The 19,734-nt window shown below is 43.9% G+C and overlaps 1 protein-coding gene across 1 annotated transcript in view; it reads left to right on the forward strand.

Annotated features, from left to right (window-relative positions):
- Positions 1 to 250: 250 nt before the first annotated feature.
- The window catches only part of LOC309805954 (histone-lysine N-methyltransferase MECOM-like), a gene marked incomplete at its 3' end in the record, with an annotated part of 291,691 nt that continues 272,207 nt past the window's right edge, over positions 251 to 19,734 (forward strand). Inside the window, exon 1 of the mRNA XM_082624323.1 lies at positions 251 to 502. Within this exon, the coding sequence (XP_082480449.1) occupies positions 466 to 502 (37 nt within the window). The 5' untranslated portion in view covers positions 251 to 465. The remainder of the gene's footprint in view (positions 503 to 19,734) is intronic.

Raw genomic sequence — 19,734 nt, forward strand, 5'->3', positions numbered from 1 at the left:
GGGGGGGGGCGAGGTGTCTGCTCCCCTCCGACTCCCTGTGCTCGCTCCCCGCCCCCCGCTGCCCTCCCCGTGGCTCCCTTTCTCCGCCTCCTCGGCGATTGCCATCTGACAAGATCTCCAAATCAAAGTGATAAATCGCTCCAAACTTTTTTTGGCGGCGTTGAGATGTTGGAGGGGCGTCTAGCGCGCATGTGCGAAGGTGTCCAAACTGACAATGCTGGAGAGATAGCGAGTGTGGATTGAGAGAAAGGGAGAGAGGGAGGGAGAGAGAGTGAAAGAGGGAAAGACAGAGAGTGAGTGTGTGTAAGAGTGTGTGTGTGTGTGTGTGTGTGTGTGTGAGAGAGAGAGAGAGAGAGAGAGAGAGAGAGAGGAGAGGGAGGGAGCGAGAGGGAGAGCAAAAGAAGGAAAAGATCCAAGAAAAAAAAAACCCAACCACACACCAGCGGCTGCAGGACTGGGCACAGCATGAGATCCAAAGGCAGGGCAAGGAAACTGGCCACAAGTAGGTGCAATATCCCTTTTCTATTGGCTTTCACCCTCCTCTGCCATCTTGCATATCTGTCTACAGCGCTCCGGGAGGGAGCGCGGGGCTGCCTCTCGCGCCGGGGCCCCGGGTGGAGGGCAGGCGCAGAGCAGACCCAGCAACCTGCCGGTCCCAGCCTCCGCGCCGGCCGCCCGAGCTCTTGCTCCTTGTTTGGGCGCCAGAGGAGCCGGGGCAGCCCTCAAACCCCGTGCACGGACCAGCTGTGGCAACCCCGGGGTGGGGGCGGGGTGGGGGCAGCAAAGACTTGGGTGGGAGGGAGGAGAGAGCGCGAGAGCGAGCGGGAAGGGGTGGGGTGGGGTGGGGGGTGGGGGAGAGGAGACGCGAGAGTCTCCCCCTCCCCTCTCCTTTCCCCCAGGCGGAGGAGAGTTGCCTCTGGCCAACCAGCTGGTCCCGGGTGTGGGAGGGGGAGCGGGGAATGGGGTGGGGGGCGGGCTGGGGAGAGGAGGCTTTTCGCGTCTGGGTTTGTTTCTGGGGTTTGGGGTGGGTGGCAGGCTCGCAGGGAGCCTCAGTGGCGGCGGCGGCGGCGGCGGGCATCAGTGGTGGAGTTGGGAAAAGTTGCGAGGCGGCCGCTGGAAGTTGCGCGGGCTGGCGGGCTGCGCCTAGCGGCAGTTGCGGTAGTGGGCGCTGTGCGCTCGGCCGTGCACTCAGGCGTGAGCGGCGAGGCGGGAGGACTGGGGTGGGGAGTGGGGGAGACGAGGGTGGAGGCTGTAGTCTGGTGGGGGGGGCAGGGCACGGGCAGAGCCTAGCTACAGGCTCAGCAGAGCTGCGGGCAGGTGGGGAGAGAAGAGGCCCCGCGAGCGCCTGGAGAGCCGGGAGTGGAGGGCGCACAGCCAGCGGCGACAGCCGCCGAGGAGAAGGAGGCCGAAAGGGCGCGCTCCGGCCCGCGAGCTCCAGGCTGGCTGGGCGCCGAGTGACCCCCAGGGGGCGGGCTGCAGGGACACTGGGCCGCGGAGAGCTTACGGCGGAGCCTCCCGCGCTACTTCTGGACGTAGCCGAGGTCTCGGGTCATTAACCCTCCCCGGCGCCCCCTGCCTGCCCGGCGTGGAGCGGCCTTCGTCACGCGGGACAAGGGCGATTGAGTTCGGGGCGGGGGCGACGGTACGCCCATCCCCCACTCTTCTCGCAGAAGTGTTGGGTGACTTTGCCCGGCCTTGCCCGCCGAGCCGACACTGTCCGAGAAAGCTAGAGCCTCAGCCGGGACTGTAGGCGACGGGACTGGGTTTGTCCAAATGCTTCTACCTCGAGTCTAAGGGTACCCAGCGGTGCCGAGAACTGGAGCAACCTGGAGGAGTCCAAAGCGCTCCTCCTCAAGGTGTCAGTACGCGGGGCTGGAGCAGCCTCGGAAAAGCAAAGGCCGCCGTTCGCTCTTCCCCTCACTGAAAACAGAACTCTAATTGTTTTGCTTGTGGACCAGAGAAAGTAGAGATGGGGTGGTGGGGTGGGATGCTTCCCTCAAATGAAATCCCCAGTCTCTCCCACCCCTGCGTATTAAAGCCAAGTACGCCCCGCGCCTTCCCGCCTTTGGTGTCCCCGCCACAGCAGCGCAGCAGGCAGAGGCACCTCGGCGAGCTCGGTTTCTTTGGCGGTAAGCGTCCGCGGTCTAGCCCGGCGAGATGCTGTCATCATAGGCGTCTTTCCAGTGCTTCTTCCAGTCCTCACCCAAGCACTCCCTCATGCCCAAATACGTTTCCTTTCGCTCTGGTCTCAGGGATCAACATATGTACAGGGCTCTTTGGGTCATCAGTTCATCTATTTCTCTTTCGGATATTGTTCATTTCACTTAGCTTCGATAGTGTCAAAGCGCGCCAGTGGAACTCCTATTTTTCCTGTTTGCGTTTAATGGGGCCGAAGTCTTTATTTTCATCTGAGGAAGAATAAATGTACATATGCTCGGAGGCCTGGAGGCTTCAATTCCGACTGAAGGTTAGGCGTGTGTGTGTGTGTGTGTGTGTGTGTGTGTGTGTGTGTGTGTGTGGTTGGGGGGACGAGAAGGGGGTGGGAGAGCCGATTTCAACTCTGCCTAAGTTGTGAAATGAAAGCCGAACGCTTCGCGCGCCTCATTGCCTGGTATCTGCCGAAGTGAAAGCAGAACACAAAACCCTTCGAATTTCTTGGGCAACTTTTCCAACTATTTTAATTACGAAGTTGTACGCTGCCGTATTAAAATATTCCCGCACGCACAGGCCACTCAACATCCAGAAACCGAGCCCGGTTTCCGATCTGATGATACTTGTCATTCATCCAGTGGGAGACCCGTTTATTTTGTCTCTAGTGTTTCTAAGGATGCTGCTGCGGCTTTCTGATAACTAGATGCGAACTCTTACAAACTTTTCTTGCTAAGCCTCAGGTTCTCGCTCGCTGCTCCAGCTGTTGCCACCGCGGCTGCCTTTCTCAGACAGGAGCGCTGCTTTATGCAATTCTTCAGTTGCAGTCTGGGTAATAAAGGAAATCATATTAAAACTAAGGATTTTTTTGTATTTTAAAGCGCTATTTCCTTCCCCAGCGTAGTACGTGAGTTTCCTAGCGCATGGCGGAGACAGTCGGCTACCCCTGCTGTGAATCTAACGAAAACTTTGTGGCTGTGTCTGCACCCGTTTCTTTCTTTCTCTGGGTTAGGAAGAGGCAGTGTGACCAGCATACTTTAAAAAACAAAACCACCTTTCTTGTTGCAAAAGTAAACATTGCAATGGAATCAAATCACTTAGAAACAGTCGTTTTCTTGATAGATTGTTATTCTTTTTGTGTTTTGTAAATTTCTTTGGTGGCCAAGTCCTGTCGCGATCTTGGCTACGGTACAGCATTCCATGAACCCAAACTAGGGACCACAGACCCTGAAAGTACCCGCTGAAGTTAAACTCAGACTGAATGCACAACCTACTTCCCAACTTACTGGGCTTGTTTTTTTTTTTTTTTTTTTTACACAAGAGTCAAAACCGATAAATTGGTTGCAAATCATTTGGGAGGAATAAACCATTTCATTAAAAAAATAAAGAAGGGAAAAGCAAGAAGATTGACATTTGTACTGTCTAAAGCCCTTGGCCTTTATTCCCACCTTTAAGAAAAGAAAACTAAAGCCAAGCAGGCTCTGGCAGCGCCGTGAGACTTCCCAGCCGTTTTCTTGGGCGGCTAGGACAGCACCTGGGCCGTGCCAGAAATGCCAGTTGCAACTGTTTTCTTCTGGTGATGGGAAAGAAGTGAAGCTGGGTCTGCCCAGCATGTCTAGGGCCCGAAACACCGAAGGAACCCCACTTCCCTAAAGTGACACCCGGCAGGGTTTCAATCACAGCAATGAACGAGTTGCAACGAATAACCCCCCTCCACCTTAGCTACCGGGCCCGCAGAAGTCTCGTAAAGACCCAGAAGGCGATGAGATGAGCAAGACCCCCGGCAAGGCGGGAGGGGGGGGGCACTTGTTACTTGTACACTTGATCTCTGTTCAAAAAGAGGCTCTGAAGTAGGTAAGGTAGATGACGACCCTTCCTCTCGCGCTTAAATTCCTCACCTTAGCAGCCCAATACCTAAGATAGTAAAGGAACCTCAAGCCCAGGTTCCAGCCTCCACTGTCCCTATGCCCAACTACTTGCGTTTTCCTTCATCCTTAAAAAAACTCAGATTAAAACACAGAGCTTTGTTTAAAACACGTATTTTATTTGTTTAGTTCAGACTGCTTTTGAGGAGGGAAAAAGCGCTTGCCCTACGGAGGCAGAGGCCCCTTTTAGGAAGGCGGTTTATTTGCCATTACTTGACCATTACCCTGGCTTAGGACTTCTTTATTGCATTTGGCACTTGGAGCGCAGTCCTCCTGCAGCATTTTGATGTGTTTCGCCAAAAAAAAAAAAAAAAAAAAAATCTGTGTTTAGGGGAAGGTTAACAACGCTTTTCATTTCCCCCTCACACTCATCTTCAACACTGTGGAAGGGGACGGTTCATTAGCTACAGGGGCAGGAAGGCTGGAATAAAAGGCTCCTTTTTCAGGTTTTTATTTGTAGGGGCTGAGGAGTCGCAGGTCTGGGTGACGATGCGCGTGGCGGTGTGTGTATAAGTGTGCGTGATTGTGTCTTTTGCGGGGGGAGCCCAGCTCGCAGGCTTTCTGAGCAGAGTCCTCTCCTTACTGCCCGGGGCTCGGCCTCCTCCGCAGACATTCAACACGTAGGACACTAATTGAATAGAAATTAACGCGTCATTCCACGACATTTTTACTTTCTTCTTCTTTTTTAAAAGTAGATGGTAATAATTCTAAGCAGTTTTTCTTTAAACATCTTGTCGTTTGGAAGTTTATTTTATTTCATTTCTCCGAGTTGGGACCAGGTTATCCGAGACTGCAGACGTTGCCTGGGGTAGGAAGGCCACAGCTGGGGACTCCCGGCTCCGTCGTCCCCCCACCCCACCCCGGGCAAGTAGGGCAAAGGAGGGCAAGAGAGCACCGACTTGTTGCCATCGGCACGCCTGGCCCAGGCTCCTCTCTCCCCACAGCTCCTTCATTTTGCCTCTGCTGGAAGCGGGCCCTGAAGTGGGGGAACTTGACTTGTCATCTTCTGGCCAATGGCTCTTACCCTGTTCCCAAGGTACTCAGGGCCTGGCAGAGCCCTATTCCTAAGAGCTGGGTACACCCTCCCACCCCTCCCGTCAGAACCCGCCGTGATGGGGCCTGGGGGTGGAGCTGGGGAGGCCCTAGAGAGCAGGGAGGCAGTGCTCCCCCAGGCCTCCCCACACCTCCCTCCTCCAGCTGCTGGGCTCCTGGCTCCCAAGCTCAGGCCAGAAAGCTTCTTGCCTCTTCATCCTCAGAGGTGCTGCGTGCCTGGCGCGCTGCTTCCCTCGGAGCCGGGTGTGCATTGACCGTGTACAGCACAGGAACACACGCGCCCTCACACACACTCACAGCTCAGGGGTTCAGGAACATCAAGTGCGGAGGGCGGGAACACACTCATTCACTCTTCCTGGCAGGGCAGGCCCCTTCCTAGCCCACCGGCCAGGGAAGAGAGAGGCTAGGGGGGAGATGGGTCGGGAGGAGAGAGTCGCACTCTAAGGACGCCAGGCACATTTTCCTGGAGAGGTGGTTAACCCTTCCTGGGCTGGAAGCGAGGCTCTAGGCCCTTTCTACAAAGATCTGTGGAGTCTGCTTTTCTTTTTGGCTGGGTGGCCCAGTATGAATCATTAGTTCCCTTCCCACTCCATTTGCCAAGGTCCTCTTTCTAAAATTAGATTTTCCCCTTCCCACTCTTCTGGCCTTCCGAGTTTACCAGGGAGTTCTCAAGGAAATTGGCTGGGTAGTGAGAAGAAGTGTGAGGAAGAGGATAAAAGGAGACAAACAAGTGGAACAAAACACGAGAGGGGAGAAAGGAAGAGAGAAACAGCATGTTTCTTCTTCCAGATCCCCAGTTTGCACACAGATGGGTATTATATTTTTTCCCCCAGTAAATGAAAAAAGTGTAATCCTTGTTAATTACCTTTGCTTACATGCCATACAAGAAACTTCAGAGACGTTTCTACATAAGGAAGAAACTGTTTACAAAACTCTTTCAAAAGTGTGACATATTGCTCCAGTTCAGCACTAAAAAGCTAAACACACTTACCCTCCTTTGAAGTGCCCTGGCTAGGGCAGCTTATTTGAGTGCGGTTCAGATATTGCTGTGGGTATAACTAATGGCCTCTACCTATTTAGCTCAAGTGGGAGGAGAGAAAGGCCTGAATTCCTTGTCCAATGGGTCCCTCTGGAGACTGGGTTCTGGCTCCTGGCCAGTTCTGTACAATGTCAACATTGAATATTTGAATTCCCAGACTCTATTTAACAAGTTTCTAAATAAATAAACTCATTGTGTGTCTGTGTTTAAAATTATTTCACCTCTTGCATAAAAGCTACAGCATCTTATTACATTGGCCTTGCAAGTTGATTTTTAAAAAAATAAACAAACAAACAGAGCATAAGGCATTTTAATAGGCAGACCTGAACAACATGTGTGTTTTGCAAAGACATTCTCTTACGTGTGGCTGAGTAGGTGCTATTTAGAGGGAGCTTGGGCTGTTCTGTGTGATGTGGTAGTGAATTATATTAAAAAACCAAGCTAAGTTCAGAAAGTCAGTGCAATATTAATCACATCCAAAGGGAGGCTTGACTGTGTAACTGCACTGTCTTTAGATATTTGATAATTCTGCCTGCTGGGTCCTACAGGACAGAGAGCTTCACTGATGTGTCCTAAATGGCTATCTGTAGGCTTCTGCACTCCATAAGCATTGGCAGGTGTGGAACTCTGCCCAGATGGAGTTTTGTTTCTGGGCATTTTTATTCATCTATCTTTGTCTGCCTTTGTAAGTTGGAAGGGGTAGATACACATGTGTTATCCTAATATTTCAGTATGGTTTTGAAATGGACCACACGAATCTTACGTTTTTACTAATCTCTCAGCATTTGAACATCCACAGCATTTTTATGCAGATGGGAACATACTTGTTCTAAGAAGTACACACTTAATTAAAAAGAAAACATAAGTTCTGGTCCTCTTTAAAGTGTGGACCCCATCTGGAGTTGTTAGGAAAGGAAGTAGAATTCACTCTAATTTATGTGGATAAGGGACAACATTATTAAAAAGAATGGGATTTGAAAGGGCACATAGCAAAACCTATAACATTTAGCTGGTACCATGGAGATCTCAAAGCCAAGAAAAAAATACCACCAACCCATGCAAACCCTAAAATAGATTATAATGACCTCAGTCATTTTCATTTTCAAAAATAATAGCCATGATTAAAATAGGGGGGAGTGTTTTACTTGGAACCGTACTCTTCTGCATTATTATAAAAGCTGTTTTGTGGTTAAAGAACTGTTTCATTATAGAAAAAAAAAGCAAGTGAATTTTAATCAAATTCCTGACTCTTCAAAAGCTCTCATTCTTGAATTACTTCTTACTTTGATTTTAGTTATTATTCTTATCCATCCGCAAACGTGCTGCTTTTGGCTTGTGTATTCAGCTAAATCCTTGACTACTAACTTTCGAAACAATTCTAAAGGAGAAATTTTATTTAGAGAAGTGACTTTTATTAATTCTTGCAGCAACACCTGCCTAGGTCTCGCTGGCTATATAATAGGAAGGACCAAAGCTTTCTTAACCTTGTTCAAGAACCTGCGTAAAGCAATTAATTTTGTAAGTTAAGGTTGTTCAAAGTGTGACATTTATGAAAGTCTTTGTACACAGCCCTTGGTGGGCTTTGGCGACAGGCAGGCTTAGGAAACAAATATTGGTGAGCAGGAATGAGCCACGTTTCCTGGTCATGAACATTACCAGTGTGCTCATCAGAGACTGCACCTGGGTGTGGTCCCTGACTGAATAGCCAGGTCATCTTCAAGCTATTGAACGACTCTGAGCTCTAGGATCTTTACTTGTAAAGTAAGAGTAACAGTACCACTTTCTTGGGCTGCTGTAAGGGTTAAACAGAGTAAACGTACCCATCATACCTCAGTCACAAGCTGTCATTCAATAAATCTCAGTCACTTCCCTTCTGATAGATCAGTTGCATTTTCTGAAGAGGATTTTTTAGACATCCTCCCCTCCTCCCCGTTCTGTTTTTACACAGTCTCATTTTTAGAAATATTTGCATGTATATAGTAAGCAGTTTGTATGTCCCCTCATAAATCACACCCTCAGGATAAATGGGAGTCATATCTAAAATTTGGGCACATCAAAACTGTCTACACCAAGCCAAACTAGGCAGTACATTTATTCTGAAAACTTGAGAATCTTCCTTTGCCCTTTTTCAGGGAAGGGAAGGGACACTGTGTGAATAAAGTGACTGAGATGTCAGCTTTGCTCCCCAGGTGCATGTACACAGCCTAAATTCAGTTGTGCGTATCCTCCGTTTGTCAGGACCCCTCATGTATGAAAATTTTACTTTTAAGGCACTGAGTTTTGTAAGTCACTTTACTACTCTAGCTGAGTTGCTCTTCTCTAAATGAGGGGATTGCACTAGAGCAGAGCTTGTAAACTCAAAGGGCTACGGGAGTTGGCAGGTACAACAAATGAGTGAGGCAAGGTGGTATGCGCACTCAGCGCTCGTGCTCTTATTTTCATTGAAAATTTTGATGCTCAGCCTTTGTACTCCAGAACAAGAGGCAGTGGTAGGGCTGTGGCAAAAGCTGGGCCTTCAAGACTTCTCTTAAGCTGCCCCAGCTTGCTTCTGCCATTTGGGAAAGGGCGCCCAGTGCCGCTAGGTCTTCCTTTTTTTTTTTTTTTTTGTGAACCAGAACACACACATTTATTAAGTTCCCTGTGTTACATGGGTGCAGTTTGTGGCACCCCAAAACAATTACAATAGTAACATCAAAGATCACTGATCACAGATCACCATAACAAATATAATAATATGAAAAGTTTGAAATACAATGAGAATTACTAAAATGCAACACAGGGACATGAAGTAAGCAAATGCTGTTGGAAAAACAGCACTGATAGACTTGCTTGAGGCACGGTTACCACAAACATTCAAATTGTAAAAAACCGAAATACCTGTAGGTCTTCCATTTTTAAGAGAAGCCACATATCTGGATTATTCTGTGAATTTTCTCTACTTTAAAATGTTGACTCAATTTAAACAACAACAAACAACATTCTGCAGGCCCAACCAAACACCTCTGTCTGTCATGTATAGTTCATGGACCCTGGTTTTTGCAATGTCTGGATTAGATGATTTCCAAAGGTCCTTCAAAGTTCCAACATTTTACGATATCCACAAGGCTTCCTGGATATTACCTTGTATTTTTAAGATCTATATCTTCCTTCTCCTCCCCAAAGTTACTGTGTGTGTGTGTTTTGATAGGTGGAAGTACTTATTACAGAATCTGATATCTGGCCATTTATCTGGAAAAAAAGTCTTTCTCAGCCATGTTGTGTCTTTCTTTCCCTCCACGCTGCTTCATCATTAATTGGCTTAAGAAAATAAACTGAAACACTCACTCCCCATCTCATAGCCACTGGCTGCCATTCTTCCTTATTTCTCACTCATCCCAATTCTTTGATTTGTGGGCTAGGGGTTGGGCAGTAAATCATTAGGAGACAGTTTTCTGTGGTTTTCCTCAGTGGGAGAAGAAGTCATTTGGCTACTGTGGGTATAACAGAGGAAGAGTTCATCCCTGCCCCCTAGGAGGGTCCAGATGTCACGTCCTGTACATCTGTAACTGAAGAACCCAACTGACTTTTAAGACATGAACTTAAGATGGAGAAATCAGTTTTTACGGGACGGATGTATTATTTGACAAGAGTGGCTCTCCTTGCAGGAAGATTATACGTGTCAGGGAACATTTGAAAATAAACATACATTATTCTGTTTATTGTCATGATTTGTATTTCTAGCAGAAGTGGTGGGTGAAGAACAGGTAAAATTAAGTCCTGGGGACTAAAAGCGCAAAGTATGGTGATGGAATACTGATACAACATATTCTCCCAATAAAGTCTGGAAGAAGAACTCTATAATACCTAAATCAGCACTACAGTCAAGGGACTGGTCAATAAATACTTGTTACTTTCAGTTAACATTGTTGGAAAAATCATCAGATAAAGCAATGCTTGTAGAGTAGTGATGAACCATGCTTGTAAGCATTATATGAGGGTTATGAGATACCCAGCTCCCAATTTTTACACCTGATACTGAAGCCCAGAATTTTTAGCCTGGCCTTTGAGGACCTCCCACTCTTGAGTCAGATGGTGATTCTGAGCCCAGGTTCTGAGTTAGATTGGCCTGGGTTTGAATCCTGACTCCCCCATTTACTAACTGGGTGAAATAAAGGTGAGCCAGTTAATTTTTCTGTGCCATAGTTTCCTTAATTATAGACTAAAGATATTTACTTCATGTGAGGATTTGATGAACTAATGCATTTAAAGTGCTTTTTTTTGGGTTTTTTTTTTTTTTGCGGTACACGGGCCTCTCACCGCTGTGGCCTCTCCTGTTGCGGAGCACAGGCTCCGGACGCACAGGCTCAGCGGCCATGGCTCACGGGCCCAGCCGCTCCGCGGCATGTGGGATCTTCCCGGACTGAGGCACGAACCCGTGTCCCCTGCATCGGCAGGCGGACTCTCAACCACTGCGCCACCAGGGAAGCCCTAAAGTGCTTTAAATATACTAAGAACATGTTGATTATTATTTTATAAAATTTTCAGGCTTATTTATCTCCTTATCCAAATTAGTCCATTCAACCTGACTCGTTTAATCATTTTACTTCTCTCACTCTCTTGTCAGCCTAGTCTTGTGTTTCCATCTTCCAACCTTTGGCCACGATGTTGCCATATTCTGTAGACCTACCCATACTGTACTTTGACCATCAATATCTAACTCCTTTAAGATTTAGTTTAAACCCTTCCTTCTTCATGAGGTTCATCTTCATCCCTCCTGTAGATGTGCTTTCTCTATGTCTTTTCATTCCAATAGTATGGAATTATTTTTACGTATCGTCATTTGGGCATTTTGTTATAAATTCCTTGTCTTCACTAACTGTATCTTCTTTTTCGAGCTAAACTGTAAAACTCCTGGAGAGTCCATTTCTGTTTTGTGCAGTGCCTGTTTCTATGTTTTGTATATGGCAGATATCAGTACAGTTAGGTGATGGTGGTTAGCAATGGCCTTTGGTGGATTATGTGAACCCTTTCAATTTCTTTGCCTGTAAAACCTTCGTAGTCAGGTAATGTCAGCACTAGAACTCTGGGATATTTGACACTTTAATTGCATACTAAATCCACAGTTGGCTTATTTTGACAGTGATAAACCACCTGGAAAGCACATTTGGAAAGTAGAGTATTATTCCTAATTTTCACCAATAAATGCTACTCATTTTGCCAGTGCAGGTATAACCCATGGCTCCTCACTTAAATTACAAATTGTTATTGATCCACATTTGATCTTAAGGTTTATCAAACTCTGTACTGTACCTGATTCTGGAGACTGTCAGTGGAATCGAGGTAGAGATGGTGAAACAGCTTGTGGACTCATGTAATTCCTAGGGACTTGGAGGTAGTCAGCTTCACAAAGGTCATCAGAAGCCCAGTTTTTAGATAAATTCTAACTCTAATTCAGGCAGTCTAATATAGATCATAGCAACAATAATTTTGCTGCATATTTTAATGTTCATTTATAATGAAAGCCTCTTTCTATTTAAGGCTGACAAAATGATGTTGCATTAAATCTTATTTAACTGATCAAATTAATCCCACCCACCCAATGGGGACCCCTTAATTCAAATGCAGCTATGTCTTTCTCCCTTTGAATCCCTACACCCCTTTCCCCCACCCACCATTTTACAAATCTCTCATCTCTGTGGAGAAAACAGGGCTATTTGTGCCTTGGATAACTGTCCTCAAGCTCTGAATGATTGCAGGGTTTCAGTTCCTGTTAGAAGTTTTCTTCTCCCAAGACCAGCCTGGTGTGACCTTTTATTTTATATTGGAGTATAGGTGATTAACAATGTTGTGTTAGTTTCAAGTGTACAACAAAGTGATTCAGTTATACATATACATGTATTTATTCTTTTTCAAATTCTTTTCCCAGTTAGGCTGTTACATAATATTGAGCAGAGTTCCCTGTGCTATACAGTAGTTCCCTGTTGGTTATCCATTTTAAGTATAGCAGCTTGTGCATGTCAATCCCAAACTCCCTAACAATCCCTCTCCACCACTCTTCCTCCCAGAAACCATATGTTCGTTCTCTAAGTCTGTGAGTCTGTTTCTATTCCATAAATATGTTCATTTGTATCATTTTTTTAAAGATTCCGCCCATAAGCCATATGATATGATATTTCTCTTTCTCTGTCTGACGTACTTCACTCAGTATGACAACCTCTAGGTCTGTGCATATGGCTGAAAATGGCATTATTACATTTAATCAGTGGGGTGTGACTTTTTGTCCTGCTCTTAGAACTGCTTTTAAAGCATTAGGAGGCCCTTTAAATAAGGGAAGAGACTAAGAACCACGATTTTTAAATTTTATTTTACATACTTATTTATTTTATTGGAGTACAGTTGCTTTACAATGTTGTGTTAGTTTCTGCCATACAGCAAAGTGAATCAATTATATGTATACATATATCCCCTCTTTTTTAGATTTCCTTCCCATTTAGGTCACCGCAGATCAAGTGGAGTTCCCTGTGCTATACAGTAGGAAGAACCACGACTTTATACTTTGGTGCTGATTATAGACTTTACCTTTGGCAGGAGCTATGAAATTTAGTAATAAAATGTTTCATGATAAGATGATAACAAAAATGGAGGGACTGAGCAACTATCTTTGTTTCTGGAAGCATCATGGTTTTTAACCTTATTCTGGGTCTCAGACCCCTGTAAGAATCTGATAAAAGGTATGAAGTCTCTCTCTAGAAAATATAAATATGCATACAAGTTTTTATACAATTTCAGTGGTTCATGGACTTCTAAATTCCAGCCATAGGCATTACAATGGTTCACTCATGTGACCAGACTTGCTGTACCCTAGTATGTTTGTTATATAACATCTTTTAAGTCTTTATCAATATTTTTTCATTATTTTAGAAATATTTTTTCTGCTTACAAAATTTATACTTGTTCTAATAATTTAAAAACTGCAAAAATTATCACACAGGAAATGAAAGTTCTTGGTAGTTTACCCTTTTTTGTCACACACTGCCTGCAGATGGCTACTATACACTGTTTAGTGTGGTGCATCTATTAGCACATATATATATATATATATATGTATATATATATATATATATATATATGTTTATAACTTTTTACAACAAGTTGCTTTTTTCTATTTAAAAACTTAATCATATACCTTTGACCCTTCCCCTGTCACTATGTATCAATCTAACCCATTCTTCTAAAGGCAGCAGATCCTCTACTGTTTGGATGTGACACATTTTACTGAACCATTCCCCTATGGATGACATTTGAGTAGTTTCCCATTTTCAGAACAGGGCAGAGAAGTTCTCCAAACCAGGACTCTAAGGGAAAACGAAAGTGAAGTGTACAATTAAAGGAAGCTCACAGTTCAGGGTGAAGTGTGCTGGCCTCTGAGCCGTGGACACAGTGGGGCTTTGGGAAGGTCATGGAAGGTTGCCTCACCCTGTCAGGACAGATCAGATTTCCAAGCATCTTTACCCACTAGGTCCAAGGGTCAAAGCCAGAGCTAAGGTACATCTTTGTGAGATCCACTGTGATATATCACTGATATTTCAAGCTTCCTGGATTGTTCTGGACTTCATATTTATGCCCATTTCCATTTTCTGCTGCTGCTCAGAACAGGCTATAGCGGAAATCAATTCATATACCCCTAACTGGATAAGGACAAGTAAGTTGTCAGGGTTTCAAATCTCAAGTTTTTGTTTTTGTTTTTAAATTACGATTTCTTTGCATGTACATTATTATCACTCTGTCCTATCCTGTATATACAGCTTAAACCAACTGATGAGACTAGATAAATGCAGAAGGTTATCAGAAGCCAATCAAAAATTTATTCATGTTCTTAAAAAAGTTACCCACAATAATTTCTAACCTATGAATTGGAAAGATTTTCTCTGGGTAAGCATGCTATGGGAAAAGTTTTATAATGGAAACTATCTCTTACTTTTAACTATAGCATCAAAAATATGACAGTATAATGTTACACACTAAAGCCCATCAGATGCAAAATTCTAGTTTTTGATTATAAGTTATAAACCAGGCTAGAGAGACTTCGGAAAAGTGGTTTTCTTTGGCAATGATGTTGTTGATTAAATAGAAAAAATTCAGAAAAAATTAGTTCATCCCATTCCTTTACACAGAAGTGTACAAAAATGGAATAGCTGGGTTTTGGTTCTAGTGGGAACAACTTTACTTATTAAAGCTCATTGGATTATATTAGATTAAAAACACACTAGACATTTTAGATTGGATTTGAAAAGGCATCATTCAAGGAATCAAAATTTAGTCATATAAATCTTTTTAAGAATTAATTTACTTTGCAATTTTGATTCCTTAGAGTACAGTATTTGTTCCAAATTCAAATTTTGTTTTCATGGATGCATAAAAGTTGTTCCATGGGGCATTACTCTTGTTAACATTTTCAAAGCATATTTGAAATGAGATCAATCAAATCAACTCAATAACTAGCTATTGAATGCCTAGTATATATAAGGCACAATGAACAAAATCCTAGAAACACTCACTTTCCTGAAAATAGTGAACATCAGCACTTGACAGACATACCCCTGATGGTTTATTAATGGTTTATTAACTGAGAGAAAGATCACTGTGTGCCTGTTGCTGCTCATCAATGACCACATTGTGGTTTCATGAGTCTGGAATGCTGAATCCTATGCCTGACTCTTCTCCACATATATTGTTAACATTGTGAAGCCATATACCCAACAAGCTGCAGTGCCATTCCAAGTATTGGGGGTCTTCTATTTGAAAATAATACCATACTTCATTTCTCTTAATACCTATCAGATGTGGAGGTCATTGCTTGCCTCACTAAATTACTTACGTGTTAATGCTGATATGGTTTCCATTCAAGATACTTGGAAACAAAACCAGGCCTTTATAAACACTTGCTGTTGGTGACTATCTCAACTGTTTATCAAATGTCTGTAATTCTAGGTGAAGGGGAGGTGGCAGCACACACACACACACACACACACACACACACACAGAGGCAAGGCCCCTGCCTACACAGAGCTCCCATTCTGGGAGAAATAAATGTGTATGGTCATATACTTCTAGACGTTGACCTGTGGTATTGAGAAAATTAAAGTAGGGTAATTTGCTAGAGAGCAGCCAGGACTTATTTTAGAAGGGTGGTTGGAGAAGACCTCTCTGAGGAGGTGGCATGTGAGCAGAGAGTGATGAGAGGAGAATGTTTTTTAAAGTGTTTGAAGTGTGGCACATTGACGCTTATGGCTGGCATATTCAATCTCCCTGGTTCTCTAACCTAGGGCAGAAGCAGACAAGGTGTAAAAGTATTGTCGTTGGTTTCATTTTGTAGAATGCACTTACAGATAACACGTAAACTTTTAGCTGGCTCCACAGCCTAGGGGCCAGCACAAAGGTTTTTGTGGATCTTCCTTTATAGATGGAGGGAGTGGGAGTTTTGGGTTTGATCTGTAAACACTAGGTAGGTGGCAGTATCAGAGAACAAATTAGGCTTCTGAACACATAATTCAGTCCAGTTAAACAAATATTTATTGAATACCTATTTAACAGCCAGAGCCAAGCACTGCATTGGGCACTGAGTGTACAAAGGGAAATAAAATCGGTTTCCTGCACTTGAGGAACTTATAGTCCATTGGGAGAGACAGAACATGTGGATAGATGGTTTCAGTACAGTAGGCTAAGTGCAAGCCCAAGGGTCACAGCCCTACTCCGGTTGAGTCACAATGATCTGGATAGTGGTATGTGACTGACTGTGTACCTCGTTTCACATCTATTCTGATAAAAAATTCTTTAACCAACATCCCTCTAAGCTCAGAAAAAAACATGTTTCAAATTTGAGGGTTAAAGGTTTGCATGTGTGTAATGCATTTAAAGACCTATTTCTAAATTTATCTTCTGAGACTCCAAATGCCTAGGATGGCGGGCATTTGTATATTAGATGAACAATAAAATGTTTCTTGAAAGGTCCACCCATCACATTTGTCTGTAGTTAGGGAAAAGCTATGGCAGGAACGGAGTAAGATGCAGAGTGCTTGAGGTGTGTGCCCCATAGCCTTGGTCTGCACCTGGGCAAAATGCTCTTCCCACCCTCACCAGTTTAGAGTATTTTATCCCTTGTGCAGCTAGAGCAGACTTTCCAATCACAGTTCAAGAAGAAGTTCTTTTTGGAGGCTCTCCAAGGGTTTTCTCCAACTCCTTGCCACTTGTAGCTGTGTCTGAGAGCAAAGATCTGATGCCCAAATTGAAGTCTGTATGGTTCAAAAGGTGCATCTTGCTTTTAGGCTCAGTTTTCATCTGGTAGAAGATAGTGCTACCCAAAGACTGACAGGAGCTCAGAGCAGTTGCTCGTTTCTCAGGCCGGCATGTGATTTTGTTGCTTGTAAAACAGAAGTAAGAATAAAAAGCACTCCCCTCTCTTCCAGTTCTCTTTACTAAACATCGTGCTGTGCTGTGTGTATGTGTCTGAGCTAATGTTCCAGCCTCTAGGCTTGGCAGAGAAGTCAGTGCATCCAACATCATTACCGCTGGGCACAGTTTGAAATCCTGAGCAAACTCTCCATGTGCCTGAATGCATAAGATGCTAGTGATCTAAGCATCCTTGTTGATAATGTTGCAATATTAAAACAGCAGCATAGATGTTGTTTGACTCATGAAGTAGCATTGTATCTTTGTTTCTTTGACCTAAAATTACTGGGTAGATGAATCTGAAGGGGGTGGGAAATGTCAAGGTAAAAAGCGATATTCATCCAGGGCTTTCAAAGGGCCTCATGATCTATGTATCAGATCTCTCTTCCTGCCCTTGAGTGATGGTAATCTCTCAGTCACCAAGGTTTTACTCTCAAGAAAAGAAAATACTCTGATACCTAATACGATGAGCTGCACCTTAGGAAACCTTCCAAGTGAATCTGTGGCATTGACCAGGACTTGTACACTACTTCCAGGAGGTATGGACCACCACTATTTATTTCCTTCTATTGCTCTTGCCTGATTTGCCTGGATGACATCATAACGTCTCATTATATAGACTTGACAATTAGTAATAACTTCACTAAGAAGAAAATGCTCTCTGCAGCATTTTAAGCCCTATTTACTTTGAAGATAGGTTCTGATTGTTTTCTTAGGTGTGTTCATCTCAAAAGTCCAGAATATTCTGGGTACCATGGCCTGTTTTCTGATGGCTGATGCTGGCCAAGGAGTCAGAACATAGTTTGAGTCTCAACTTTGCTACTCATCAGCCCGGTGTCCTTGGGCAGAGTTCTAACTCTCTGAGCTCAGTGTCCTCAAGTATAAGATAAGAGCAATAACTACCTCTGCTTTGGTTTCCTCCAGACTAGTAATGCTAAAAATAAGAGGACATATGTGTAAGCTTTTGTAAGTTGTAATGAGCTGTGTAAATTTAATGTGCTTCTAAAAATTATAGAATATTAAAAATGCTAGGGAGGGATTAAGAATGTAGACTCTGGAGCCACATTGTTTAGGCTAACAACTTGGCTCTACTACTGCCAAGCCATGTGGCCATGGACAAACTACTTATCCTCTCTGTGCCTCAGTTGCTTCATCTGTAAAATGGAGATAATTTACAACAACAACAACAAGTATCAGTACTAGTGAAGATTATTGAGTGTTCACGTGTTATGAGGTTAATTCTCACACCTCTGTGAGGTAGGCGATATTGTTATCTTGGTTTTGCAATGAGGGCACTGGGGACACGTGAGTCCTTTGCTCTAGGCCCCTCAGTTCCGAGCACAGAGCTAGGATCCAGTCTGGATTTGCTTTACACCGAAGCCTAAGAACTTAATCTGAACACTCCACTGCCTTATTTTTTTTCATCCAGAAATAAAAGTGGAACATTACATTGTTGGAGCATTCCAGAGCTCATAAGCCTAATAAGATTTTGGTTAGAGGACACCTTCATTTAAAGAGATGATTTCATACAACGCTTAGTAAAGAGGAATTTTGCCTCAGTTTATATGAGTAATCTTCTCTATGACAAGGGCTCGTTGTCTCCTGTCTTCCACTTTCTTCCCAGAGTCATCTGCAGTGTGGTTTTCCATCACTTTATGTTTTTAATTTTATTTAAGGAACTCTACAAATCTTTGTTCAATGGATGATTTAGGAGAGGCTTCATTACTTCATTACCTGAAATCACAAGCTAATTACACCTTACAACTTACTGGTGAATGGTGCTGGATTCAGATTCACATTTTCTGAACAATGCACTGTGACTGTATATTTGCCCAAGGTTACCAGTGTATTTTTAAGGCAAGGAAAGCAAGCCACAACTTTACGAGTCGTTCCTCTGTGTGCAACATCTAAAACCAAGTCCTGTTCACCCATCCTCAACTTTGTTTTAATATCCAAATCACTTGGACCTTGCAATGAAGTATTCAGCTAGTTGCATCATTGAGTAATCTGTGGGATTTAAATAAGCGGAGGGCTAATAAGGTCTCAGATCTAGTCCTTTTTTAAAAAAATTTTGGTTTGTTTTCTATTTTGGGGGAGAAGGCAGTGGACAAATTAAGAGAAGATACAGTGATTCAAATGTGGCTGCATAGAATCACTTGGAGAGCTCAAATATACCAATGTTTGGGATCTACCCCAAACCAATTAAATCAGAATCTCCGGGGGTGGAGCTCAGGCAGTGGGGAGCAGTGAGTCCTGGATATAAGAAACTGGGAAGAAGGGGGTCATTTTGATTAAAGAATGAGGGAGGTAGCAGAGTTAGTAAGGTGGCTCCAAATGCTATCTTTGGAGGTGATTCCAGGTCTGTATATGTTTTAATGTATGGCTTCCTTTCTGTTTTTACAGGCACAGAATTGGAATTTGGAAATATTTTCTTAGCACTTGGCTCCATGAACTTGCTTTCCGCCTATGATTTCTAACCTTTGTAGCAGTCATATATAAGAGCTTTCTAGTTGTGAAAGGCCACTGTTGAGGAGACTTCATCACAGAGAATGGATGATCTTTTGAGTCCAGGAGCTCTGATATCTTTTTGACCATTTTGATCTGGTAGCCATTTCTAAGGAGACAGTAGTGTTTTTCAGATTAAAAAACAACGACAAAAACAACCCAAACAAAAAGAGAATCACCAGCTGCTTGGTGAGAGAGCCCTTTAATATTGCTAGTTTCTTTTGTCTTTTGGTTTTCTAGAAATCCCAGACACAAATGCTCTACTAACCTTCCCATGCAAAGGGAGTGCTGGAAATTCCAGAGAAGGCGAGGAGGGAAAATGGAAAATGAATTGTAAAAAAATAGATGTCTCAGCCCAGGAATGTTAAAAAAGCAGAGTAGGTTTTCATGCTGGAATTGCCCTATATTTTAGAAAGTTTGGATGTTGAATGCCAGTGACCCTTATGCTTGGCTGGTTTTAATAAGCTATCAGTCACTCACTTCCTTATACAGGAAGATGCATTAAATAAACGTATTGGATGTTGTTGGATGGTCCAGGTATGTTCAGTTGCACCTGAGTGCACATTGGCTCAAGGTGCCCAGTGGTTCTGGAGGTTTCGTTGAGCTCAGTGGGATGGACACCAAAACAGACCATGT

The sequence above is a fragment of the Mesoplodon mirus genome, assembly GCF_964341445.2.
Source record: "Mesoplodon mirus genome assembly, chromosome: 6".
NCBI lineage: Eukaryota > Metazoa > Chordata > Mammalia > Artiodactyla > Ziphiidae > Mesoplodon > Mesoplodon mirus.